The sequence below is a fragment of the Balaenoptera physalus genome (assembly GCF_965194825.1).
Source record: "Balaenoptera physalus genome assembly, chromosome: 13".
NCBI lineage: Eukaryota > Metazoa > Chordata > Mammalia > Artiodactyla > Balaenopteridae > Balaenoptera > Balaenoptera physalus.
Window position 1 is genome coordinate 47,697,828 of NC_138892.1, and position 17,438 is coordinate 47,715,265.

The 17,438-nt window shown below is 35.0% G+C and overlaps 1 protein-coding gene across 14 annotated transcripts in view; it reads right to left on the reverse strand.

The window, feature by feature from the left end:
• Positions 1 to 17,438, reverse strand: part of CNOT2 (CCR4-NOT transcription complex subunit 2) — a 109,065-nt gene that overhangs the window by 52,420 nt on the left and 39,207 nt on the right. The window contains exon 2 of one of the 14 annotated variants that reach the window (XM_082422791.1): positions 2,236 to 2,293. The exons of the other annotated variants lie outside the window; for them this stretch is intronic. Within the exon in view, the coding sequence (XP_082278917.1) occupies positions 2,236 to 2,256 (21 nt within the window). The 5' untranslated portion in view covers positions 2,257 to 2,293. The remainder of the gene's footprint in view (positions 1 to 2,235; positions 2,294 to 17,438) is intronic. 14 annotated transcript variants of the gene reach the window in all.

A 17,438-nucleotide genomic window follows, 5' to 3' on the forward strand; every position in this document is an offset into this window, starting at 1 on the left:
TGATAATTTCTAAATTCATCAACTTAAATTGATAGGGAAATAAAAGCAATTCATTTCATAGTTTTAGTAAATGCAGACTGCCTGATAAATGAGCAGTTAATAGGTAGATGCAAAGGAAACTTTGACTGGAAATGTGATTCAGCAGAAAACTAGGGGCTTATAGGAACATACCAACAATCATCATTTTGGAGAGTAGTTAAATATTTTGGCACAGAGTTCTTTACAGGGGTTACAGGAATACTTTGTAAGAGATATCATCCCCCGCAAAACAGGGTAGCTCACATTTGATGAAAAGATAGAAAGGGCATGCCAGGAGAGCGATGAAAACATATCATTCTTCCTAATCCAAAAACTGTTTACTGAAATTTGGTACCTGAAGCTGCTTTACTGAGATGACATTCCCAAAACCATGTACACCATATCTTAGGGTGTGCCCCCACCAAATCTACAAACTCTCTAAAGAGTATTACCAAAAGGTCTATCAGCGCTCCTGATCAGTCTGACTTTGATCTAGGGAGAATATGTTGTGCATGCTTCAACTTGAAGAAACAGACTTTGTGGTTTTTCAAATTCTTAAAGTTGCCTGTATCAATATGCCTCATACAGATTCAAACTTATAACCACCAACATACAAGCTTTAAAAGACACGTGCATCATCCTAAAATCAAAACACCAATAACTCAAAAAGTGCTAACCATAAAAAAAGCACACAATCATATATTAACTAAAGAACCAACTATAAATGGTATGCCTTATGAGCAATAAGTTAGATTTGAGAACTCACACAATAGGGCCTAAAATTAAAATAAGCAATATTTTATCCTTAAATATTAAGATATAAATTTATAAATTACAAGTGGAAGAACATATAACAGTAGAAGGCCCATAAGTTTAGAATATAAAACAAATCCTCTAAGTATGAAGGGAATGTTTTTAATGAGGGTGACTATCTTACGCCAGTGTCAGAGGTGGGGGTGGGGAGCGCTCGCTAATGCAGAGGAGAGAGGGTGGGAATCCACAAGAAACTGATGGATGGTCTGCTTTGCTGGGGGATATGGATTTCTACAAGCCTTCCAATAAATTTAAGAAACGCTCAAACTTAGAGGAAAGGAGAGAGAAACTGCTGAGGATTCTGTATTTTGAGGCCCTGCTTTGAGACTTGAAATGCCAAATATGTGGTGCCCCAATCTCTTTAATCCTGACATACTTTCTCTGAAGAAATGTTAGCCATCACAGGCTATATTCTATTTTTCCTGGGTATAATTTTGAATGTCTTGTTATGTGCAAAAGAATCTAGAAATAACGTGAATAAGAATTATATGGGATAGATCTGGGAGAACTAAAGAAACAATTTTTGAAGCCCTTCTGAGAAGTAAGAACCTAAAATGATAGTATTTATATGTGAGCAAAGTAGTGCAGACCCAGGGCTACACTGCTATAGAACTATTTCTAAAAATTCTGCATTAAGAAAAAAAAATCTGTATTGTTAGATCATGATTTTGGATACAAGGAACACAAGCAGACAATGACAGGAGTGTTAGCATTTTACACACACACACACACACAATTTGGTGAGTTTGTTCACTCAACAAATGTTTGCTGAACTTTGTACCAGATATTGTGCCTTCACTGCTTCTATACTTATTTTTGTTAGCCTCAAATCTAGAGATGGGTAGAAATGTTCCAGTCTTCCTGTCTAGATTTCAAGGAAAAAGATGAAGTTTCTATTCTTTCAAATTTTAAAAATATAGCTACTTGCCTGAAACTTCGGGAAACGGAAGAACAGCATGTCTAAAGCTAGTGGAAGGAAACTAAAATATGCCTCCTTCTGATACCAAGTTAAATGTAGCAAAATTTTTAGTCTATGGATTTATGCTTTCCCTGACTTTTTCTCTTAGCTTCTTTTCTGAAAATGAGTTTTCTGGTCCTGCTATACTCCGTGGAGAATATGAAGTTTAAAAAAATCTAACAAACGTCCTTTGTATTACAACATTAATGGTTTATTCAGTTTAAGGTTTTCCCTCTTTCACATCTAACTAATAAGAAATGAAATTATTTCTTAGAACACTAGGACTTTAATAATTTATGAGATAATTTTAAGAAGAAAATAATTTATAAGAAACACTATATTTTTAAACTAACAAAATGACTCACTGACAAAATGGCCCAACATCCACCCTTAAAATACTGATGACAGCACCATTTTTCCCCCAGCCTTTCCCACCACCTACTTACCTGTGCAACTTCTTTCAACATTGGCTACTCTGGGGATTGGAAAGCTCAGGGCTGGAGGCTGAAGTGAAGAAGGAAAGGTTGGAGGGTGAGCCATGGCACCAGCCCCGCACTAGGAGCGCCCCTGAGATACTACAGCAGGGTTGACACCATAGCTCTGAAGTTCAAACTCCAGCAAACGATAAGAAAGGAGTCCAACCAGAACATGATAAACGATGGGATTCTTCCGCTCTTTGAAAAATAAGGAAATCATGCTATAAAGATCTGAATGTCCAGTTTCAACATTATGACTCCCTGTTCACCTCTTCATCATTCCCCAACCCCAGATTCACCTCAGACTGATTCAAAGTGCTAATCAAAACAAAGAGGGTGGGGGGTGAAGTGCACAAGTAGAGCTTTCTATAAACTTGCACACAGAAAATGAGGATAGGGTTCACCTGGCCATCATAAAAACGTCCAAGACAATATGTTAAAATACTCTGCCTATCTGCCCCTTGAATACTTTCTCGCTCTCCTAAGCACTCAACATTAAATCTAAGGCTCTCATACACATTAACATTAATACCATCAGCCATCAATATGACAGCTGGACTATTTGGATGTATTGATATTTAAATTCCTAAAAGTGGGCCAATGAGCTTTTCAAAACCCAGGGATAACTTTCGGTATAAGGATATTCCTTGGGGGAATTTCCTGGCAAGTCCAGTGGTTAGGACTCCGCACTTCTGCTGGGAGCCGGGGTTTGATCCCTGGTCAGGGAACTAAGATCTTGCAAGCTGTGCAGCATGGTCAAAAAAAAAAAAAAAAAAAAAGTATATTCTTTGGGAGGAAACTAATTTCTTAAAAGTGTTCCACTCTGATAAAAGCAAATAAGGATCCCCTCAACTAAAATAACTTTAATCAAACTAGATGATAAAAAAATTAGACTTTTAAAGAAATAAATCTAAATACAGGACTTAAACTGTGACTTCTATGAGAATGTGAATCCTCATTTTATAATATAAAAAGTAAATTACTGATTCAGAGGAAACTAGACTCTGATTATTATGACTACTAAAGCTAATAAAAATAGATGCTCATTTAAGTTATTTAAAGATAACATCTACTCAATAACATAAATATTATTGGAGGTGGCAAATGTTTTAAAACAGTAAATTAAATATAGTGAAGTATCAGAATCCTAAATTATGTTATATGAAGCAATTAAAAATAAAAAGTACTCCTTTAGCAAGGGAACACAGGACTTTTAAAATACTTCTAAACATCTTGCCATATAAATTAATGCAGTAAACATTACTCAGTAAGCATCTACAATGTAATGTGCGAAATATAGTTACATTTATACCCTTATGTATTTTATCCATTTGATGCTCAGAATAAAGAACATCACAAATCAAAGGGAGTAAAGAAGAAAACACATTTACAATGCTCCTGCACCATTACTCTGGCCTCCAGGCCTTAGTGAACTTACCCTTCATTACCTCTAATCTCCTACCATTTCCCCCTTCTCTTATTGTGTTCCTGCCCCACTGCCCTGCTCCCCTTGCTATTCCTCAAACACAAAAGGCATACTCCTGTCTTCAGACCTTTGTACTTCTTGTACCCTTCAAGAATGCTTTCTTTTTAGGTATCTACATGGCTTCACCTCACCATACTTCATATATTGAGCTATCCTAGTGAGGACTTCACTGTTTATTCTATTTAAAAGTACACTATCCTTTTCCCCAACCCCTTAGACACTCTCTATCCCCTTTCCTGTTTTAATTTTTCCTCCATAGCATGTATCAAAATATAATACACAATGCATTTTATTTATTTTGTTTAATGTCTTCCTATACTCTAAAACATCAGCTCCACGAGAACAGAATTTGTTTATTTATTTCGTCTCTTTGTTCACTTCTGTCTCCACAGAATCTGGAACAGTGCCTGGCACTGAGTAGGCCCTTAACATGAACGTGTCCTCCTTTTAGTCCACACATGCTGTTACTTGAGTGTTATTTGACAGTAACCCATCACTGCAGTGCTTACAGCACATGTGAAAATTTTATGAGCAAAACAATTATTTTAAAAAGTAATGGAATTATGTCAAAAATTAATGTTAATTTTTGTATTTCTGAAACATATGAATAAAATTGTTTTATGCCTTTTTCCACTGAAATTGACAACCACTTCCAAAATACCTAATAGACTAACAGACACCTTCAGTGGTTAGAATGCCATGCCATGAGAAGTACCAAATAAGGATTTGGAGATGAAAAATTTTTTTTTCTATTTCCCAAACTTTTTCTCAAGTTAGATTACCTTTTTAAAAAAAGCTGTTTCACGAGTATTTCAGACTTAACAGTTTAATATGATGAGACAACACACGTCTCTTTTCTAGCAAAAAATCCCACTAGAAGAATTATACTACTTAGAGCCACTGGGTTGCACTGTAGTCCATGGGAATATGCACTCCTTGAGAACAGTGTACTGCTAGAGCAGCCTAACACAGTGGGCCTGGTACAAATAAGCACTAATATGTGTTGAGAGTTTATCAAATGATAGGTATTACTCAAAGCACTTTAAATATATTACCTCACTTAATCATAACAAAACCTCTATAAGATGTACTTTTACCTCAAATTGAGGCACAGAAGGGTAGGGCCTATGGACTCTCTTTAGATTGAAAATATTTCTCTATCACAGTTATCATGAAGAATACCCAGTCCCTGCAACCCCAGTAAGATACTAAAGATTTAATCTCCACAAAAACCCAAGTGGATAGACTCCAAATTTTAGAAGTTAGCCAAAGCGTAGGTGAGGGTGGGGCATGGGCTTGAAAACTGAGAGATGAAGACCTACACTCTGAACTGTGGGATCCTCAGCTTTCTTTCCTTAACCTGCTTACAGAACACGATCAGTCAGACTTAAGAACCATCCCTCTACCCCACCTCTCCACCAGTGGAAAAACTGAATTGCTCCAGAGAAACAAATGTCACACACTATCAAAATGAGGTTCTCCCCAATAAAAAGGTTAACTCAACTACATGTTAACACAATGTCCACAAACACTGTTACCACTTCTTAAAAACTTATTTGGAAATAATTTTAGATTCACAGAAGAGCTGCAAAAATAGGACAGAGTTCCCATATGCCCCATCTTCCCCTAGTGGTAACATCTTATTAGTACAAATATCAAAACCAAGAAATTAGCTATTATCTAACAACTTCACATGGATTTCACCAGTTTTCCACTAATGTTCCTTTTTCTGTTCTGTTCTGATCTTGGTTAAAATGGTCTATCTGCCCATTTTCTCCATTGTAAATTACTATTTTCCTCTTTAAAACAATAAATGTTCTGAAAGAAGTACTTTGAGAGCATGCAAATACCTGTTTGTCCTTAAATTTTTGCTCACTAATTATGACATTCATCCATGGATAGTGCCTACAGCACCTATTACTGTGATGGTCTAATGATGATTTTCTATTTTCTTCATTTCTTCTACACTATATTTGTGCATCAAAATGTTTCTACAAGTAGACAAATCATCTTTTAAAGATCTCACTCTCAAATATGAATAAAGTGTCAAAGACTTTACCTAACTGACCCAAAGTGATATAGGCAGAAAGTGAAGAATAACATCTCAAAACCAGAGTCCTTCACTCTATAACCATCATATTCTTTGTTTTATTACACTGCTTTCATCCCAGTAGAAAAGAAAAGGTTTAAAATTTCATATGCCCCAAGCAGTCTCTCTCGGTACTTCTGGCCCTAAATAAGAAAGACCTTTACTTTTCTTTTTCCTAGAAACAATATCTTCCTATTTTCATTAGTACATGTAGTACAATGTCTTTAATTTACTGGGTTGGGTTAAACAATGAAGTGATGATTTAATATTCCATGTGACAGAACACAAATTTTTGAAGTAAGGAATACAAATTAGTAAAATTATTACCTCAGCTGATAAGACAAATGGCCAATGTATGTATGGCTCTATTAGATTCTAGGGAATCTTAAGGGAGGGAATGCAAGGGAAACTGTTCAACTTTTTGCTTCAGGTAAAACAGAATCACAGCTATAGATGACTCCATATATGAATTGGAAGTTATTTACTGACTTGTACTGTTCGATGTTTCTTTCCAAATGACCTTAAGTGGTGAGAACAGGTCTGATATTTCTTTGTATTGCATACCACATACTGCCTTACACAATAGAAAGTATTCGAGTCTTGACTGAACACTGACACAGAAGCTTATTCTCTCTCTCAGGAATGATTTTTCATCTATCTTCTCAACCAAAATATAATTTTTTTTAAATGAAATCTTAGGACTTCTACTTCCAACCTAGATGGAGGAGTAGGAATCCTCTCGCTCCCGTGTCACCTGAAACAACTTTAAAAATGGATAAAATATATTAAACAATGGTTTTCAGACATAGGACATCAGGCAGTACAAGATAATAACCCTTGAGAGAAGAGAAAGAACTGATGTGAGTCCTACAACTGCCCATGCTTACTGAATGGAGGAGTTTCCAGGTGCAGGTTGCAATACAAGGAGAGGGAGTCCTGGTGAAGGCCAGCAATCTCTGTGAATTGAGGAAGTGTGGCTGAGAGTCTGAGTAGGCTAAGGTATCTAGAGTGAGAAGGCTAGAGCAACAAATAAGAGAGAGCTGTAAAGAGAAAGTGTTCTAGAGATCTGGAAAGGGTTCCTGAGTCTTCAGCTAAGTACTGATCAGCATATGCATGTGAGGAACTGACCAGAGGCTGGGAAAAGAGAGAGCAAAAACAATCTCTAGGGCTCACACAACTGTGCCCTAAGCCAGAGTAGAAATATATTATAATTCACAGGGCGTCAGATATAGTACTCAGAAGAGTACAGCCTCAGTAGTTGGGAAAAATTAGCCCTAGACTAAAGGCTACTGTGGTTCTTTGTAACAAAACTTACAGTTAAAAAGGGGGGTGGGGTGGGGTGGGGAAATGTCTCAAAGGGCTCCAACAGCTTCTAAGTAACTGTGCCCCTAAGAAAGCTCAAGAATATTTACAAAAGTACGAAAAAATGTATAGCACTGAACAGGTAAAAATTCCAAGAACTGGTACCCAAGCAAAAGTTTCCAGGCATGCAAAGAAGCAATAAAATAAAATACATAATGGGAAACCAACAATAGAAACAGACCCAGAAATGACACAGATGATAGAATTAATAGATAATAACATTATAAAACTGTTATTATAACTACTTTTTGCATGTAAAGGGAAGAATAACTGGCATGATGAAGAAAAGACTGGTGAACTTAAAAACACAGCTATAAAAAACTACCCTAAATACACGGAGAGAAAAAAGATTTTAAAAACTGAACAGGGCAACAGTAAGTTGGGACAACTTCAAGTGATCTACTATATTTGTAATTGGAGTCCCCAAAGGAGAATGGGAATAGAGTAAATATTTACAGAAATAATAGATTAAAAATTCCAACTGACTCACTTTGCTGTATACCTGAAACTAACACAACACTGTAAATCAACTATATGCCAATAAAAATTATAAAAAAATAAAATAAAATAAATTCCAAATTTGATTAAAAAATACTTATAAATACACAAATTTAAGAGGTTCAATAAATCTCAAGCATAACAGACACGAAAAAAACTATACCAAGATACATCATAATTAAAATGTGTAAAATCAATGACCAAAAAATGTTAATAGCAGCCAGAGAGAAAAAGTTACATTATGTAAAGAGGACAAAGATAGAAAGACAGAAGACTTTTTGTTGGAAATGGTCTAAGTCAGAAAACAGAGCAAAATACTCAAAGCACTAAAAAAATCTGTCAACTATGATTTCCATATCCAGCAGAAAATTTATCAAAAATAAAAGTGAAATAAAGACTCTTTCAGACATCCAAAATCTAAAAGAATTCATCACAATCAGTAATGTATTACAAAAACGTTTTTTTGGTCGAAGTCTATCTTGATGGGGCTTTTTCTGTAGACCCACGTTGCTGGAAACTCATCACAGAATAATACATGGTTTGCTTTACTGATTTCTAGGAAAGAACTATAAGACAGAGATGCCACTAAAAGTGTGAAAGATCTAATGGTCATATTTTTTCATCTTAGGTATTGGAATATCCCGAAGACCTGTCCTATTCTAGGATGTGATAGTTTAGGGTGAATATGACTTGAACATATGTTTAGAGGGTGTGTGAAATTGAGAACCAGGTAGATTCATCTATACTCCAACCCTAAAAGTGGCCCTAAAGTAAACTGCTTGAAGAAACTAGATCCTAAAGACTATAGGTGGGGAATTTTTGAAGTATGTCATCAGTATGTCCATATTCAAGCAGAGATAAAAGAAGCTCAACTAAAAGAACTGTGGACTGGGACTTCCCTGGCGGTCCAGTGGTTAAGACTCCATGCTTCCACTGCGGGGGGCGCAGGTTTGATCCCTGGCTGGGGAACTGGGATCCCACGTGCCACGCAGCACGGCCAAAAAAAAAAAAGAACTGTGGATTGACATGACAACTGTGGGTTAGGTAAACTTTCTTTTTAAAGGGGCTATCTTGAAGATCATGACTCAAACTTTCAAGGAACTAAGGTAAGGTGACAGGCAGTGGAAGGAATCACAAAATGCCAAATTCTTAAATAAAAATTTAATGACCTTAATGTTGTCTATGTTACACATAACTTAAAAAGCTTTTTAAAAAATTTAAAGTCCTTCAAGTAGAAGGAAAATGATACTATAAAGAAAGAAGGGAAGGAAGGAAAAAAAAAAAAAACCTCCTGGATTGGTAGTGTCTTAGGCACTAGCAGAAGCAAACACAAATCCCCTTGGGAAAAATGTCTTTCCATCTAGTCCTCAAAGAAGTCACACAGATTTCTAAGAAACATAAAATGGTAACTTACACACCTACAAGGAATCAAGGTATCATAAGTGAGAACCAGAAGAAACAAAAGACATGAGAATGATCTGTGGCAACTTTCAGCTGCTGGATTTATCACATATTAAACATAAGCATGTATAAAATGATTAAATAAATAAAAGAAGATATATTAGAGCCAAAATCTAAACAAAAAAATAATGTAAAAATGCGAAAAATAATGATAAATATGTGGGTATAGAAGATATAGATAAGATTAATGAACTTGATCTAATGGAAACAGAGCAACACACCTGCCAACTGGTCAATATGCATTTTGTTCAAGTACGTAAACAAATAATTGATATCATACTGACCACATTCTCTAGCTACAGCGGAATATGTGAGAAATCAGCAATACAAAGATAATTAGAAAAGCCTCATAAGTTTGGAAAATTAAAAACACTTAAAAGAACAGTAAAACAAACCCTAAGGAACAAAAGGAAATATCAATAACTTAAAGAGTATAAATTGATGAATATAAAACAAAGAAATTTAAAGCAAGGGTGACAAGTAAGATGAAAAGGCACACAGTAAACAATCTTATGGATGAAAAAAGGTGCTAAAAAGAAAAAATATTTAAGACGGTAGCATTATGAATAATTTCTTAATCCTGATAAAGAATATCTACAAAAAAAAACCAAAACCTGCATCAAACATCATATTTACTGGTGACAAAGTTTGTAAGACAAGTAACAAGAGAAAGATTCCTACTATTAACACTTCTACTCAACCTTGTATCAGAAATATGAGTGAGTTCTGAAAAAAAATGCAAGTTATAAAAATTATAAAGTATCAAAACTGGAATTTCCAGATGATATATTTATTTACATGAAAGAACCCACCCCACAAAGAACCTACAGATAAATTATAAGAATAAAAATTCAGGTACTTCCTTGGTGGTCCAGTGGTAAAGAATCCGCGTTCCAATGCAGGGGACGTGGGTTCAATCCCTGCTCGGGGAACTAAGATCCCACATGCCGTGAGGCGACTAAGCCCGAGCACAACTACTGAGCTCATGCTCCTCAACCAGAGAGCCTGCGAGCCACAAACTACAGAGCCCATGTACTCTGGACCCCGCACACCCTGGAGCCCACGCACCACAACTAGAGAGAAGCCCACGCCCCCTGACAAAGAGCCCACACCAAAATGGAAGATCCCGCATGCCTCAATGAAGACCCCGTGTGCCGCAACTAAGACCCGATGCAGCCAAAAAAAACAGTAATCAGGTTTAAAAGTCAACTGTATGTCAATATAACAGTACATCTATAAAATATAATTTTAAAAATACAATTTACCAAAAAAAAAGCAACAAAAAGTACTTATGTATAACTCTGACTAAAGATTTATAATTCCATGATTAAAAAAAATACAACTTTATTGAGAGAAAATACAGAAGACCTCAGTGTATGAATTCAGGGAGAGGAAGAATAACATAAACGTATCATTTCTTCCCCAAATAAAAATGAAGTCAATAAAATTCCACTTGTAAACACAATGCCTTTTTTTTTCTTCAAATTCTAAATTTGTCACTGAACAAAAGGCCAAGAAAGTGAAGACAATAATAAAGACCAAGGTGGAGAGACAGACACGAAGATTTAACACAAAGCTATAGTAGTTAAGGAAGTGGGACACTGGTGCAGGCAGAGACAAACACATCAAAGTAGTAAAATAGAGATATAGGAAACAGACCCACAAATATAAACAAACTGATTTATAACAGAGCACTGCTAATTAGGAGGAAGAAAGAAGAAAATCAATACATGATGCTAATATAATTGATTATCTTTATGCCAAGAAAAGGAATTTGGTCTCCTTAAACCATATACAAAAATCATTCTCAGAAGGATTTAAACATGAAAGACAAAATAAAAAATCTTTAAAAAGACATGAGAATACCTTCTTTTACTTAATTTCAATAGGGAAATATGTCTCAAACAACCTCAATAAATTTGAAAAATTTAAAATTTGACATTATTAAATGTCAGGTCAATATGAACACTGTTGATGGGACTCAAAATTGGTATAAACACACCTAAACATATTCCTAGAAGACCTTTTGTGAATTTAATTTTTATAAAATTTGAGACTACAACATGGTTCAGAAAACTTCTCTAACTTCATAAAGCTTCCTCTTCTGTTGTTTTCATGCAGTCTGTAAAAGTACAATGGCAAGTTTTCTGAGGTCTTCTTGGCTCTGTTCCCCTCTCCCACTTTAATCTGCTCCTTCTCTTTCCTCTGTCTCTGTTGTCCCTATCCTGCTCAATTTTGATTCCACGCCCAGAAACTTCTCAACAGGGCCCTGGAAGGGAGCACTGGTGGGTCAGTCTTGAGAGTTCAGAGCTAGGCGGCTCAAGTCACTTTAGGCCTCACCACAGGTCCCTTACCCTGATCTAATAAAGTGGGCAAAACCTCCCCAATTTCAAATTGGCTAATCACACTTACCACTTTCAAAATGGCTCTTCACCACTTTGAGGTGCTTCTATGCTCAGGTCCAGACACCCCAATGCTTCTATGTTCTTATGCATAAAAACTGATAAATTTGGGTCTTTTGTTAGACTTTCACCTGCTTATATTTTGAGGTTCATGGAGATAGTTCATCCCCAGTTTTTGTTACAAATGTTTTCATGGGTTTTGGTTTTCTATCTAGTTGTTCTATTTTTATATGGGAATTCAGAAAGACTAAAAAAACAAAAAACAAAAAACTAAGCTGTCACCATCAGTGCAATCATCCCAGAAGCTAAGTAAGGCCTGAGATTATATTTTAAAAGGTAACTATGCACCAATGTTTTCTTAGGTCAGTCTCCCAAAGCAATAGAAATAAAAGCAAAAATAAACAAATGGAACCTAATCAAGCTTATAAGCTTTTGCACAGCAAAGGAAACCATAAACAAAATGAAAAGACAACCTAGGGACTGTGAGAAAATATTTGTAAATGATGCAACCGACAAGGGCTTAATTTCCAAAATATACAAGCAGCTCATACAATTCAATAACAACAACAAAATCAAATCGAAAAATGGGCAGAAGACCTAAACAGACATTTCTCCAAAGAAGACATACAGATGGCCAATACGCACATGAAAAGATACTCATCATTGCTGATTACTAGAGAAATGCAAATCAAAACTACAATGAGGTACTACCTCACACCAATCAGAATAGTCATCATTAAAAAGTCTACAAATAATAAATGCTGGAGAGGGTGTGGAGAAAAGGGAACACTCTCACACTGTGGTGGGAATATAAATTGGTGCAGCCACTATGGAAAACACCATGGAGGTTCCTCAAAAAACTAAAAGTAGAGTTGCCGTATCATCCAGGAATCCTACTCCTGGGCATACACCCTGACAAAATTGTAATTCAAGAAGATACATGCATCCCCATGTTCATAGTAGCACTATTTACAACAGCCAAGACATGGAAACAACTGTCCATCAACAGATGAACGGATAAAGAAGATGTGGTACATATATGCAATGGAATACTACTCAGCCATAAAAAAGACTGAAATAATGCCATTTGTAGCAACCTGGATGCAACTAGAGATCATCATACTAAGTCAGGCAGAAAGAGAAAGACAAATACCATATGATATCACTTAAATGTGGAATCTAAAATATGACACAAATGAACCTATCTATGAAAAAGAATCACAGGCACAGAGAACAGACTGGTGGTTACCAAAGGGGCAGGGGTTGGGGGAGCGATGGAGTGGGAGGTTGGGGTTAGTAGATGTAAGCTTTTATATATATCTACATATATATTGATATATAGGTATATATCCAATAGGATGGAGAAACAACAAGGTCCTACTGTATAGCACAGAGAACAATATTCAATATCCTATGATAAACTATAACGGAAAAGAATATTTTTTAAAAAGTATATATATGTATAACTGAATCACTTTGCTGTACAGCAGTAATTAACACAACATTGTAAATCAACTATACTTCAATTAAAAAAACAGTAACTTTGCTTCTATATTTTCTGATTGATAGAAGTATCTACACTAATGTTTTAACTTTCTATTTAATGATGAACACATTCCATATTCATGATTGGGGCAAATTACTTAAATATAAAATGTATTTCTGAAAGAGAACACAATATTTCATGTGTAAAAGCCTAGAGCTAAGTTCCCAAAGGAGCACCACAGTGAACACAAAAGGATGCCCACCAGATATTTTAAATCTTCTCAGGAAACACGTCAGATATCAGATATCTGTCAGATATCAGATACCACCTGAACTACTAAGTGGTTTAGACCTAATTACTTAATTTAACAAAACTGTTAACATTTCTGTTGGCCCAGGGGCACTGTGAAAAAATTACTAAGATACTAAGGGTGCCATAGAACCATGTATCTTAGTGAAACTTGCTTTTTGGAAAACAAATGTCACCTCATTTGATGATTTCATAAGATGAGTAAAAAAGTATCAGAACATATAATGCATTCTAAGAAAGACCAACATTGTTAGCATAACGTAATAAGCCAACCAATGAGGAACTTGGGAATTCATTTAATTTGATGTTTTTGGTTGGCCAGAGGAAGAAGAAAAAGATGAGCCATGAATGACAAATAAATGTCAAAATTTATTTGAAACAAATATTTTGGTCACGGAGTCAAAATAACTTTTGTTGCCGATAATATGATAGTGACGTGAGCAGAAGCATCACATTTAAAGTGCAATTACAAAAGCGATCTCATTTTAGCAGGAATTGTATAACTTCAAGTGAAGACAACTTAACAGTCACGCAATTCGAGTTTTTTTATTCCCCTTCCTTCATCCTGTGGCTACAGCCATTTGTTTCCAAGAGTTTCAAGAGCAATGAACTGTGAACCAGTTCACTGATTTCAGGTACTTATTTTTGAACAAATTCCTTCCTCAGCTCACGTTTGCTCACCTTAACCCAGTGCCAAACAGCAAGGATGTCTAAAGCCTCGTCTTTCTGCTCTACGCACTAGATCTATTCTGACAACTCTTGAATTGCTAAGTACTCATTTTTAAAAAATTCTTTTCCATTTTAAGTGTTCTTTATATTATGCATCTTTAACATATGTAATATATCAGATTCCAAGTGCTTTGATGCTGGTGTTGTTTTCAATCATACTAGAAGCTATCAAGAAAAGGTTATAAGCTACTATGTTACAACTATGACTCTAGATACCATCAGTTGTAAAATACATCCTGATAGCAGAAAGATAAAAATTTTCAATAATGTGTTATCACTTATAATAAAAGAAATGGGGTACTTCATTGCTTGTTTACATTAAATTTTTACTGCAGTGCAAAAGAAAAAAATGTAATTTGTATACAGTATTGTACAATACTCTTGCATACTGAATGGAAGCACACCTACCAGATGAGTTTGTATGTGCGTCATTGATTGTTAAATAATTAGGTAACTTGTGTTTTAAATGCTTTACATTATGCAGAATTGTCAGATATCTGAAATGTCAGGTAGGTGTTGAGTGTTTTAGCAATATCTGGGAAATTGTTTACGGTTTGGGGTGGGCTGGAAAGTCATTATTTTTTTTCCTATTCAAAATAACAGAATATAGGGTACCACTTTTCAAAAAATTGCCACATAATACATAAAGATGCACCTATATACTGAAATATATATGTAATAAAAATATAAAAACAAAAAGAATGAAACAAAATTCAAACAACTGAGTACTTCTAGGGAAGGAGGCAGTGGAAGGGTGGGACACGGAAATATCTCCATTAAGTACAATATGCAAGCTGTAGAAAAACGCGTATTTGTTAAAAACAAAGACAACAAATCACATTTGCACCTATATAATCACTAGAAAAGATACACACTAAACTGTTAAAAGTAAAATTGTGAAGGTAAACTTTCACATTCTATAGCTCTGTAATTTAAAAAACTAATAGAAAGGAAATAAAATAGTTAATGGCAGGGGGAGAGAGGAGGAAATAGCAATACATTCACTGCCATCATTCTCTGACAGGATACATTCCACAAAGTTAATGTGGTATTCTAGATAATGAGGTATTCTTAAGGAACATACAGACTAGGATGCATTAGATCTAGTTTATAAATAACATACATTGAACTAGCTAGCATATGATGTGATCAATGACCTCAAAGTAGCATTCTAAAAATCTTGGAGATATATATATATAAATGGCATTTCCCTCAGCACACTTTGCAGTTTCTTCCTGTCACCTCTTTCTTTGTTTTATTTAATTTTATTGAAACAACATGCATTTGAACACCTATTATGTAACTGAAACCATGCTAGGTACAGGCAGTACCAAAATAAATATGGCTCCAGTTTTCAAGACACTTGTAACATACAGTAGCACTGTCTAATACAACTCTGTGCAATAATGGAAAAGTTCTATATCTGCACTGTTCAATATGGTGGCCATTAACAGCATGTAACTATTGAGCATTTGAAATGTGGTCGATGTGACTGAGAAATTAAATTATTTTATTTTGTTTAAATGAATTTAAATACCACTTATGGCTAGTGCCTACGGTACTGGACAGCACATTGGACAGCATGGGGCTACAGCAAGACAAGGAAAAACAAACAAAACTACATTGTATCATGGTACACACTAAACTAGAAGTATGCACAAAAGCTACAAAAGCAAGGGGAAGGAATGCTGAAGCACATCACAGAATGGCTTCTGAAAGTACTGATACCTAATTCTTGAATCATGGAAGAAAGGTGAGGCATTACATGAAGAGGAACCCAAACAAGTAAAGGCTTAAAGTGTAAAAGTGCATAGCATGGAGATTTAAAAGCAGTTTTATATTACTCAATGGAAAAACTAACTATAAGCAAACAGAGGAGACAATGGAAATAAAAGTATGTGGGGTTAGAATGTGCAAAGATTATATGTAATGTTTAAGAGCTCGTCTGCATTATATAAGAGAGGGGAAGAAGGCACTGGTAAGTTAACCTGGTAATTAATATGGTTAGATTTGTGCATGCTCATAGTTGGAATAAATTAGTGTAAATTAGAGAAAGAAAAGAAAATTCTAGCCAAAAACTGGAGTTACATTTCCTTGGAAGAAGCTTGACAATCTTTCTAAAAGAATAAACTATAAACCATTTACATAATTAAATTATCTCATCTGAACTAATATACCAGTCTGTCTATGCAAATAAACTTCAACTACTCTAGTCATAACTCAAAAAACTTTTACTGGGCTTAAATTCGTAGTGAGAAATGAAACACACAAAGTAGATACCAATAGAAAAATCAATACTTCAACCAACACCCATTTAAAAGTCATTAGGTTTTAGCACAAAGCTGAGGGAATGCACCTTCCCAAATGAGTTCCTAAGTCTTTAATCAAGTCCACAACGAAAGGAGAACTGGGGAAATATTATCCTTTTTATTAAACTCTGGACTATTAGCTTATTATTATCAGAATGCTTAAATAACACTATAAGACATCAAGTACCCTCCAAACACAAAAGGCCTCAAAGATAAATTAATGAGTATAAACACGGCTACAAAGAAGTCCTACTTTATCCATGAAAAACAACAAATAAAATTCCTCCGAAATGGAATTGTTAAAAATCCAGACCATTTCATCTCAGCATATACACACTCTTAGTGCTACCAATATAAATATTAGTAATTTATCTACTATTCCTTTGAATTTCCCATATGCTCTTAATATACTCATCATAATTATCAGACAGGAAATTATATTTCTATACATGTATTTTTCAAAAGAGGCTTTTAAAAATAATTTTACAATGGCAATTTAAACAAGTGTTTCCAAGAATATTTCAACATGCATTAACTGTCACTAAGTAACAAGAAAATAGAAAAGGGAAAATATTTTCAGGCAGAAAAACCCTAACCAAGAATGCATTTTCAGGTAAGCTAAAAAACCTGGATTATTTGTAAATAATGTGACTGAAACAGTGTGACTCTAAACCATTTTTTTAGAGTAGAATGAACAGGAATTAGGAAATCTCTTCATGTATAAAATATAATCTCCTTTTATTCCTTTAAGTGTAAAATTTGGAATTCTTTATTAATATGATTCCATAAAGTAAATTAATCATACTGTGTGATCATACAAAAGTTCTATACTTACACTTTACAAACTGGATTATAAACACTGAAAAGCCACACAATCTAGAATCACGATATTCTTAAAATAATTTAGCAGAATCTACCAAAAGATACAACAACCCAAGTAGTGTAACCAATTAAAATCTTATGAGTCAAGGTAGTTGGAAGTGGTTGTGAGGCAGGAGGAGTTACAGCAAGTATAAGTAATGAACAGAGGCCATGTTGATCA